At 52.9% G+C, this 11634-nt stretch overlaps 1 protein-coding gene across 3 annotated transcripts in view; it reads right to left on the bottom strand.

Moving 5' to 3' along the window:
* Positions 1-11412, bottom strand: part of PMP22 (peripheral myelin protein 22) — a 28381-nt gene extending 16969 nt beyond the window's left edge. Inside the window, exons 1-3 of one of the 3 annotated variants that reach the window (XM_061391128.1) lie at positions 11310-11412; positions 7016-7132; positions 5701-5800 (exon numbers count right to left, since the gene is read on the bottom strand). In XM_061391128.1, coding sequence (XP_061247112.1) covers positions 5701-5800; positions 7016-7093 — 178 coding nt within the window. In that variant the 5' untranslated portion in view covers positions 7094-7132; positions 11310-11412. Of the gene's footprint in view, positions 1-5700; positions 5801-7015; positions 7133-8682; positions 8774-9058; positions 9078-11309 lie in introns of those variants that run through there. The other 2 variants (XM_061391129.1, XM_061391127.1) reach the window with 2 other exon arrangements.
* Positions 11413-11634: the final 222 nt, after the last annotated feature.

Consider the following 11634-nt stretch of genomic DNA (forward strand, 5'->3'; position numbering starts at 1 on the left):
CCTGCCAGGCATCCTTTTCTTGGGCACCAAAAGACAGCATCTATGCCCTCAAGCTGCCCCATGGCCAATCCCAGCTTCTGAACTACAAAGGATGCATTCTCAACACTGGTAAAATCCCGGGAAAGCAATTTACATTTTTTAAAAAGCAAAGACTGAGTATCTAGCACCATATGGTGGGACACAGGTCTGCACAAGCCTCTGAATTTACTCCTAGGTGATGGCATCTGATGAGAGACTCCAAGGGTTGAAACATCAGCATCAGGACGCCTCGTCCCACCCCGCACCTCCCTTGCCCGCCGGGACCTCCGCATCCCACAAGGGCGTGTAGAATCCAGAGCCATTGCTGGGGCAGAGCTTGTGGGTTAGCCCAGGGAGCCACAAAGATGCTAAATTGCAAAACACGAGCCCCTAAGTGCAGAGGGCCTCCTATGTTTTTAAAATTGTTGACCAAAAGCTGAGCCACAGATGAGGAAATGGTCTGATGTCCTTGCCGAAATGGCAATACCACCAAACGGATAAACAAGATAAACCTGGCGATCACAGGAGATACAGTCCCAGGAGACACAGAGTGCTCAAGTCAGGGAGGGGCTCCTGAGACTGGCCAGACGTATTGTTTTCTGACTTTCAATCCAAAGGACTGGTTTAAGGCTGCCTACAACCTACTGCTGGCCATAAGGTCGCTACTGCTGGAAACAGATAGGATTTCTACTTTGTAAGATTTCTGACATATTCTGCCTTATAAATGCACAGGATTGTTACTCCAACTTGGAATAGAACAGCTGAGAAATGCATACAAGACAGAGCAGGTCTAAATCAAATCATGAAACTTAGAACCCCATCCACATGCCCCAGAGTCCTTCCTGGGATCTAGAAGACCCTGCAGGCTGGCTTGCTTCTCCATCCCCTGTGTTCTCCGTGCATCACCTTTGCCAGGCTCCTTCCCGCCCCAGGGACCTTGTCCTCAGGAAGTCCCACTGTCTGGAATCTGCCCCTGATGTCCCTGTGGCTGACTTCTTCCTGGTCATCCTCAAGAGATCATTTCTTCCCCATCCCAATCCCTCACCACACATCACCCTGCTTTATTCTCCTCATCCTTCCTATCACTGCCTTCTGATTATCCACATTTATTGACTGATCTGCCCAGTAAAATGGAAGCTCTCATCCACTGGCACCCTCAGTGTCTGCAGTGGAATCTTCTGCAAGACAGGTGTTCAGTGAATAGTCCTGCATGAAAGGGCAGAGGAGAGAAGGGAGGAGACCAGGGAGAAAGGGGAGAAGGGAGGAGAGGGGGCATCCTGAGGCAGGCAGTCCAGGCAGGCAGTCCATGATCACTGAAGTGAGAGAAGGCTGAAATGCCAAGATGAAGGGGAGAAGAGATGGGGTGAGGTTTAATAGGAGCAGATCATTCATGTAGACGTATGGACCTTAGCAAAGATGTTCATCTGAAGATGGAGACCAAAGGGACCTCTGAGAGGTTTTAAATTGAGACTGATATGACAAGGTTTGTATTTTTAAATATCATCCTGGATTCAATGTACAAAATGAGGAACAACGAAGAGAGAAAGATCAGGAGTAAGGAGGCTGCTGCAGTGGCCCTGGTGTGATGTGGGTGGGGATGTCGAGTGACCAGTGGGACCAGGATGATTCTGAGAAGGGAGAGAAGACACATCCAGGCAGACTCTGAGTGTGAATCTCACTGGACGGCGAGACAGCCTCCACTAAAATACTGGAAACTGTCAAAGGGGGAGACTGGGTAGAGGAGGACGAAGGCTGGCTGGTCTGGGGACACCTCTGAGACATCCCGGCAGAACCTTCCAGTGGGTGGCTGGCCAGGCTGGTCTGGAGGTCAGAAGAGAGGACTAGCCTGGGAGGAAACAAGGATTCAAGAGACACCATGAAACAGTAAGAGCTGCTAATGACTGGGGAAGTGGAGAAAAAGAGAAGGAAGTCGAAGGGTCTTCCGATTGCCGACACAGGTCACTGTGCTGCTGAAGGGTCCCAGGACACGGCAGAGATAGACTGTCTGCTGAATCCTAAAGTAACTGGGCTCCAGTCTGAAACAGCATAGGATGCACCAGAGCTATTGTCAGAGTATGACTGGGTATGGATGGATGTGGTCACAGCCTTGAAGAGAAGCCAGGCTTACTGGGAGGTGCTTGCTATTAAATTTCTGTGAATCAAGAAGTCATGCTTCCCATGACGTCAAATGACTCCATGCTCAGCCTCCCTTGACAGTAGGTGTGGCTCTGTGACTGACTTCCAGGAAAAGACAAAAACAGAGGTGTGTGGTCTATCTGAAGATGTTTCATTAAAAGGGAGGAGGACACATTCTTCTCCTCCTCCTTTCTCTATTCTGCGGCTTGAAGCAGAGATGAAATGGCTGGCGCTGTAGCAGCTGTCTGCTCCATAAGGATTAGACAAAGAAATGAGGTAGAAAGTGCCTATGGCTCTGACAGTTTCCTGGAATTGCCATATCTATGTTAGGCTGCCTATTTCCATACTTCTTTTGAAAGAGAGAGAAATAAACTATCTTATTTAAGTCACTACCATTTAAAGATGTTTTGTTTTGTGGGGTCAATCTTAATCTCAACCGGAACGCGTCTCTCCATTACCCTTCCCCCTGCTTTAGGTCATGTCATAGCCTCGACAGGGAATTGCCTCCTTCTTGCCTGTGTTTATTTAAATCCTGCCCATCCTTTGGAGGATGGCTCAAATCCCACCTCCCACAGGAGACCTGCCTTCCACTTCCTCCCCTGAACTCCGGCTCTGCCTGCCTGCCTCCACTCCTCGGGCATCTGGCCTATGCTGTCTTCATCTCCCCGAAGTGATCTCTTGACTCCTCACAGAGCTCAGGACTATCAGGACCAAAGTCCAGAGTCTACAAGTCCTTGTATGCCCTGGGTCAAGAGGCATTCAAAACAAGGTCATGATAAATATTCCCTCACTGGCCTCCTTCACCTCTGTCTGCAGCCAGGATCAGGATAGAGCCAGGGATTTATATTCTAAATGTATGTAAATGAATTTAGATAATGGAAAAGCAGACAAAGTTGAGGGCATTTAGTAAGAAATCTAAAACCAACTCTAATACAAAGAGGGAGTTCAAGGAAAATCTGTCTCCATCCAACTAAGTAACATAGACGTTTGACTGCCATGCAGTCAATGTGGTAACAAGCATCATTCATATAAGGAAAAAAAAAAAGAATGAAGCCCTGCAGAGGTGCAGGGCTCCAGCACCACTCAGGCAAAGACAGGCCCCTTCAAAAAAATAGCAAGTCATGTAAACCAACGCATTTTCACATAACAAACTTGTTGACATATTCTTCACAAACAAGTATCAATAAAAAATTACTTTCAATGACTTAAATAAAAGGTATGTTTGAAACATCCTAAGAGCAAATACAAACCATGGTGACTGGTTTATGACTAACAGAGTTCATCTGTAAAGGCAGTCTAATTTTTTTCTTAATTATGTATTTTTTTCGCCTCTTGTTTGGCACAAAAATGGTTAAACCCAGTCCGAAGGCAAAGGAGGCCCAGTGGCTTCAAATCCACCAGAGCTTAGGCTGTAACACAAGCTGACCCATCAGAAGACGAGAGCAGAGATACTGACCACTGGGGAAGCTGAAATGGGAACATCTTACTTAGAAGTTCAAGTGCAAACAAACACAGCTTGTCCAGAGCTCCTCAAAAATGCCCTTCCTGGGAGAGAAGAGAAGGCATGTGTAGGGGAGAAGCAGGATCTTGGAACCCCCCGCCCCAGGAAAACAACAATGTGGATTTGGATAAAAACCCAAGATGAAACACTCCAAGGTCACTGTCAGCAAATCCAAGAAGATGAGGTTGAACACAAAGAGCTAGCTGAGCGATGGGAAGTTCCCAACTGAAACGACACTGGTGCCTCTTTGGGAGCTGCTGGGAGGACGGTAGAGCAGCCATTCCTAACTGACCGCGGTCAATGCAGAAGGCAGGCCAGCAGCATACGAACATCGCTGCCCTGCTGCAGGACAATTTAGATCCCTGCTCCTCTGCCGACTCATCCCTCTTGAAACCCAGCCGGGTTGGAACATGCCTGCCAAAACTGTCCCTTCCGGGCCTGTGAGTGTAGAATCTCCTGCCAACTCCACATGGCCACACACCACTTGGGGGAGGTGCAAGTGGGTACCCGGGGTCTCAGGGAAAGCCAGCCCTTGTGGGCGGAGTCACCACGCATGGCCACCAGGTGTCAGTAGGGAGCAGAGCACCTCCCATTCTCAGCCTTCAGGGAACTTCAGCCAGACCTTGCCCAGGAGACACCGGATGCTGCGGCTTTGGGGCCAAGCAGTGCTCCGGCCACACGCTCAGACACTCCTGAGGGTTTCGGTTACTTGGCTACCAACTCACCACGCAGCCTCAAGGGTGGTTTTAATTCAATATTCTTCACAGACTCACAGAAAAGAATTAAGGACTGCTCCCTTCCACAAGGACTGGGGTCTCTTTTCTTGCCCCCAGGAAAGCAGACACATAAGACAGTGTTTTCTACTGCTTGGCTATCCTCCTCGAGTAGTTCTAGCAGTTTCTCTTTATGCTGAGGTTAGAGATGTTTGGTTGGTGATGCTTCAGGGACAATTTGGGTACATAGCCCAGAGAAGGAAAGGCCAGCAGTGAAATTGGATGGTGAGAAGCCAGAACCAATGGCCACTGCCCTGCCTGCCTTGTTCAGCTGCATCTGAAATGGTTTCTCTCACTGGCTATAGCATCTTCGACAGAAATATTTGATCAAGGGGCAGCTGCGGCCACATTGAAACCTCATGTCCAGGCTGAGGACACATCCTTTGGAACATGAGACTGTGAAGAGCCTGGCCCACTGTGTTCTCAACACCAGGCACTGTGGCCCCTGCCAGGGTCCATGCTGCCACCAGATACTTCTCAGCCACCAAAAAGACTGCATCGTATTTATTACTGCCTCTCTACATTCACAGGCCCCAGGGCCCTGCTGAGCCCTCCCTCCCTCTGGATACTGCAAGGGTCTAAGAGTGTGCTTCCACTGCCAATTAATCCCTTTAACCTGAACCCAAGAAAGCCTGGATTCCAACATCTCACAAACAAAGATGCTGAGGACAGAGTAAAAATACCCCCGGGCTCAGCTTGGGGACATGCAAACAGTGTCAATGCCCCGTCTTGCAATAAGAAATCACTCTACAGCTCTGATGGCTATATGGGATCTTTGAGGCCCAAGACCCAGAGAGGAAGTCCTGTAACTGGAGACCAAAAGGGGCCCATGGATTCCCGGGACAGCCCCTCCATCACTGCACCAGGAAGACCCAGGGCACTCCTGCATATTCCACCACCAAACCAAACTTGCTTGTTGGATCGAAACTCCCAGCAGAATCTGCCTGAGATTTTGCATCATCATTGCTTATCTGCATCCACATTTCTTCACTCACTAAAAGAATTACACTAAGTGAAGAGCAGGAACAGGAGGGCAGGTCTAGGGCTTCTCTCCAGGTAGAGAGAATGCACAACAATTCCCTGAGATCTCAGCTTAGCCAGTAAAGCTACCACCCTTCTCCTTTCACCTTGGCTTCCCAGCCCCTGGCCACATCTCACCCCAGCCCAGCAACACCGCTCTAGCTTCCAAGAACAAAGTGCTTCTAGGTCTGGAGAGAGAGGCACATTGCAGACAGACCAGGACGAGTTTGTGGAACAAAAAACCATCCTCACCATTTGCTGATGACGAAAAACAGTGCTGGACACTGCCCATCAAGGAGGTGCTACAGTTTTGCCAGAGGTCAGTCGCGTGTCCATTGCCCACCATCCATTGCTAGAAAGAACCAGATGCAGTAAGTCAGAGGAGGCAGTGAGGAGTGACAGAGAAGGGGAGGGAGAAGACCAAGGCAAGGCAAAGAGCAGCCTCATCGACTGTCCAGCCAGAGCCCACGGTGCTAGAGAAAGGGAAGAGGTGGTGCTCTGGCCCAAACCTTTTTTCTAGGGGAGGGCCAGGGCTTTGCAAGTAAAAAGCACTTTGTAAGTGGAAAAAAACCTCACAAATATGAGTTTCTCTGTGCCAAGGTGTGTACAGCAGTAGAAGGAGCCATGGACTTAAGCCAGGACACCTGCATCCAAGCCGTCTCTCCTCCCCTGATCTCCTGACTCCCAGACCCCGTGCCACAGCCACTCTGAACTCATTTCCTTATTGGTAATTCCTGTCAACCTACTGTTAAGATGTTGGGAAGATGCTGGTAAGTGATGAATCAACTCATCAGTCCCCAACATAATTATTTTTCAATCTTTGAACCAAGCAAGAACATCATACCTGGGACTTGTCGTATATTAAGAAGTTAAGACCACAGTCACATGACTGCCCAAGTCTGGGCTCATCTTTAAGAAAATAAGTTTAAAACCTACTGAGCTGGATGTTTGCTGATTTTGTAATGCAAGTTATCCCAATGATCTGTTTGTACTGGAGGAGGCTTTTCTAAGAAGGTGCCCTGTCCACAGCACAAAACAGACCTGGGACTATGAACCATTAAGGAAAATCTAATTTTAACTTGCCAGTTTTAAGTCCTAAAGGCCGTTTCATGAACTAAGTCACCCATCTGATGGATGCCGTTTGGAGAAAAAACAGACCTTCCTAAATTCTCCACTTCCTTCCTCAAGGACAACCACCACCGCCCCCCCCCCCCGCCCCCCACCTCCCCGCCTCCCCCGCCCCATCAAGAAAAATGCTAAACAAGCTTATCACATGAAGGGGGTAGGGGGGACCCTGGATCTGCATTCACATTCTTTGGCTTAAAGAGAGGCCTGTGTGCTGACCTAGCCCAGCGCTTGCTTGCTTTCTCCCCAACCCTGAATCCACTCTGATATTCTCAAAAACTACTGAAAAGGCGCGGATTGCCAGAAACTGCAAAAGGCCCAAGGATGTCTGAGACTCGCGATCTGCAAACTTGAGGGGGCGTGGCGGGAATCGTGGTCCGGAGGCCAAGCTCTGGGCGAGCTCCGGGCGCCCCAACCGCGCGCTACCCGGCCGGACACTCACGCTGACGATCGTGGACACGAACAGCAGCACCAGCACGGCCACGTGGAGGACGATGATACCCAGCAGCAGGAGCAGCATTCTGGCGGCGGGTTCTGCTCAGCGGAGTTTCCGTCTGGCCTGACAGGAGACACAGCCGAATTGGACGTGAGGTCGGGCTAACTGGCCCGAGCAGGCGAGCGAGGGAGGGAGGGGAGGAGGGAGGAGAGGAGGGAGGGGAGGAGGGAGGGTCCTGCGCTCGGAATGCCCGGTCCTGGCCCGCCGCCCGCCCACCCCGCCCCGCGGCCGCCGAGAGAGGGCAGCAGCCGACCGTAGCATCCCTGCCCCGCAGCCCGCCGGGCCGAATATCTTTTGCTTTTGGAAGAAAACAAGCGGTACGCACGACAAACGTCGAAGTCTTCCCGGGAGGGGAGGTTTTTCCAGAGTGCCAAGCAGAGGCTGCAGCGCGCCTCCACCCACCCGGGCGCTCCGGGGGCGGCCCAGCTTGCGGAAGGGGGGCAGAAAAAGGGAGAGCGAGCGCTCTCCCGGTGGAGTGGAGGTGGGGGCGAGGGGCAGGCAGGGGCCTAGGTCTCTGCGAGAGGCCCGGGGATCCAGCGGCGTGCTGGGAAGGATAGCGCGCGGCTTAGAGCCGGGTCCCTTAGACCGCTCCGCGTTTCGTTAGGCTCCGAGTTTCCACTCAAGTTTGGCCCGCGCGGGGGAGCCGCCCCGACCCCACCACCGCTTGGCAAAGACATCCGCGGCCCCGGAGAGAAGGCACAGAGCCGAGGGAAGAGGAAAGAACTGCCCGGGAGAATTGCTGGGGCCGGCGCCTCCTGCCCTCCCCGGGCGCTGGTCGGGCCGATGCGCTCAGGGCCCAGGCTGGAGGGGAGCAAGTGTCCGTGCGAAGGAGAGGTGGAGGTAATGGGGTGAGCTCCCCCCCGCCAGAAATAAGTGCAGCAGCATGGAGCCGGCAGGACCTCTTCTATCCGCCGCGGTGCGGTCCTCACACCACACCTCACATCCCGAGTCTGATCTGCGGAAGGATCCGCACGTTTGCTAAGACGAAGCTGCGTTTAAGAAAGTGCTGAAGGACAGAGTCTTGGGCTAGAAACAACGATTCAATAACTTAAGTGTTTAAAGTACCCAGTCGCAGGCCCCTCCGTCCTCTCCTTCAGCAACACTTTAAAAAAAAACAAACAAAAAAAACCCTGGAACGTGCAGAGGAAATAAGCAGGGTTTTCTGACGTCTCCCAGAAGGTTTAAATTAAATCCAGTGACTCCTCATGCCGAGGAGGCGGGGGGAAGTGGGGGGAGACAAGAGAAAGATAAACGGGTATATAGCTAGAAATTGGGGGGCCCCGGGGACCCTATACCCTGAAGATGTCCACCGCAGGGACTGCTTTGCCAGCGAGTCTCCGAGTAGGCGACTCTCCAGCGAGACGAAAAGTCCTCCGCCCCTGCCCCACATCCAGACATCAGCACCCGCGCCCCCGGCGGTTCACAGACCCGCAGGTTCTCCATACCAGACCCTTACAAGCCCCGCAGGAATGACGCCGGACAGGCGGTGTTCTGCCAGCGATCGGGGAACGCGCCAGCCCGAAGCCCCCTCGCTCCGCGCGTTCTGGCGCCGTCGATGGAAGATGCCCACATTCCTCCTTCGTCTCCTCCACTCTCCCGGCCAAAGCACTTACGGCCCAAAGGATAGCTGTCCCCGATCCTCAGAGATCCTCAGAGCTGCCTCGGGCACACACTCCGTGCGTCCGCTCAGCGGCTGGCGTCCGCAAAGGCAGCTGCGCTGCGGGGCTACGCGCGCCAAGCGAGGGGCAGGAGGGAGGCTCCCGGCGTTCCCCTTTAACGGGAACAACGCCCTGTCTGCGTCGCTGCAGTAGGGTGTGTCCCTGGGTCAGCGTGTGCAGGGGGGCGGGACTCGGGGAGGGGAGAGGGCAGCCGGGAGAGAGGGAGGGCAGGAGACAGCCTGGGCCTTACGCTGCGCCCCGGGAGAAAGTCGATGACGGCAAAACCGCTGTGACTTATCCTGGAAACTAGCAGACCGCGCAGCTTTCTCACCTCTGTTTCCCGTGGTTTCGCTGACTTTACCGAGACCAAGAGTTGACCGATATACTGGCCCCTCCGCCCCCTCCGCCCAAGTGGGAAAGTCGACCAGAGGTTGCCCCCGCGGGTGCCCAGCGCCAGGCTCTGGGACGCACGCATTCGGACCGCGCCCACGCGGAGGTCCAGCCTGGATGCCCCTCCCACGGATAGGGGGAGATGGCACTTAAGCGCAGGCAGACATCCCTCCCCTGGAGTCCTGGCGCCCCTGGCCTGCCCCGGCGTCCTAGCGGGGCTCACCCGCACCAAGCCCGCCCGCGCGATCCCGTCTGCGCCCAGGCGGTGCGCCAGGTGCCTCGGATTCCCGGGACGGATCTAGCGGGCCTGCTAGGGAGAGAGTTGGAGGAGGAGGGGGAAAAGGCTGCCCATTGCAGGACAGCGCGCCCGGGGGTCGCTGGGCAAATCCAGACCACAACCGGGTACACTCCAGACGAGTTTGCTGGCTTGGTGCCCGGCCTGGGCTGGCGTCCCCGGCCATAGGGTGGTGAGTTGGCCATTTGAGGTGGGGGAAGAGCAGCCAGGGAAATCAGCTGATTCATAGTCGGCTGAAGGCGGCCTGCCCAGCGTCACGGGGAGAGAGGATAGCCCTTCCGGGCGCAGGGTGGGTGCGCCCCAGTAAGAGGGGAAGACGCTCTGGGAGCCCGCCTTGATGCAGGAACGCGGAGCGGGAAGGTGGGCGTTACAGGTCTGCCTGCCAACGCAGCAGGTCACACACAAGTCACCAGCACCTGCCAGAGCTCTGTGTCACAGAACATCACCGCTCTGAATGACTCAAATACCCCCATCTACTTATTTTACTATCTGAAAGCGGCTGCCTGTGGCAGCTAATTATACATTCTTCAAGCAAAGATAATTTGGAAAAATTCTTCAAACAATGGTCTTTCAAAAATCCTTAGATTAAAAAGACGAATCCTTGGGAAATTTTTGTTCCCTGCCCAGTGATACGGCAGGTGGGTTAGCAAGACTCTGAGGTGGTCTGTAAGAGGGGTGTGGTCCAGTGGTTAGGTGTGGAGGCTCAAACAAACCTGATTAGCCTGCTTACTCAGGGCTGTGGATTTGGTCAGTTTGCTGAGGTACGGGGTGCTTCAGTTTTCTCATCTGCAAACAGGACTGAGAATGCCCATTTTTTTTAAAGAGTTATGGTGTTGATTAAAAGAGATAGTTATGAAATACTTAGCATAATGTCTGGAACCAAATAAAGGATCAGTGGTACCCAGGAAATTGTCACTATTAATATTATTTCACATTTAATCCTCACAACAACCTTTTAAGGAAAGCCCGACCCCCTAAACTAAAATCGCTTATCAGCCTCCTAGATTGAAAGCACATTTGTAGGTAGAAGGACTAACTAAACAAATGGGAGTGATCACTTTCCTCCTGGGTCATATTCTAGGCTGGGTTTGCCCTGGGAATTATTGCCAGGGCAATTGCCTGGGAATTTGTGCCATCCAGACTTTTTATTTATTAAACCAACATTGACATGATCACCAGGTTCCCGGGATTGTTCTAAGCACTTTATAAATATTAGCATATCTACTCAGGATTTTCTTCCTTTCTTGTCTTTTTTCCCAGCTAAACTTCTGAATGAAATATAGACATCTAGAAAAGTGCACACATGGTAAGATATAGCTCATTTCTTCCTTTCCTTTGCACCCAAGGTTTTAGTCATTAACCAGGTCGCACAATAGTCACACTGCAGGACATCTGAACCCACCCATCCCTGTCAGTCACTTCAGTGCCCCTCGCCTGCCTCCTGCCCATTCAGCCCCCAGCTGTGGAAGACAAATGCCGCCGCCTAGGGTGATGTCACCAGCTCGGCCACACCCAGGTCCCAGCCAGGGCTCCGTTACAAGTGGAAGCCTCTCCCCAACCTGCTTACAATCCGAGGTCACCTGCCAGCTGTGTGCGTGGAGCTGTTTTCCATCAGGGCTGGCGTGTCTGGTCCCCTTCCTCCCTTCAACTCTGGATGTGCCAGGGTTTCTAGGTGCTCCCAAAGGGCCCTTCTGGCCTCCCCAGCCAGTGTGTATATCCAGCTCTTAGCCAAGGATTTTAGAAACCCTCGGATTCTCTGGTCATTTCCAACACACACGCGCTGTCTCCCCTGCGATCCTTTCCATTTGTGGTTTGCAGGGCGTGGGGCTGGGCAGCAAGTGCTCTGTAAATCATGAGCACACACCATCCAGAGGCACAGTCTGCCAAGATAACTCACCGGGCCAAACAGGGTCACCCTTTCCTCCACGCGGCTGTCTTCACACTCAGACGCGTGTCAGGCAGGCCCCTCCCAGGACAGGGCAGCCGAGACACCAGCAGCTGGCAGGTCTAGTCCTGCTGCTTCCCACCAGGATCCCCGAAATGCGCCCTGGTGATGCTCCCCAGTAACTGAAGCCAGACCAGGCGTCCATCCAGTTTATTCAGGGGCTGGTCCAATGCTGGGATATGTCATGGTGGCCTGAGAGCGTCTCAGCCTCTACTGTTTAAAGAGACAGCACCCAGCTTTGTGTCCTCACCAGAACACAGTGATCCCAAGAGGCCCT

Source organism: Bos javanicus, chromosome 19, assembly GCF_032452875.1.
Source record: "Bos javanicus breed banteng chromosome 19, ARS-OSU_banteng_1.0, whole genome shotgun sequence".
Lineage (NCBI taxonomy): Eukaryota > Metazoa > Chordata > Mammalia > Artiodactyla > Bovidae > Bos > Bos javanicus.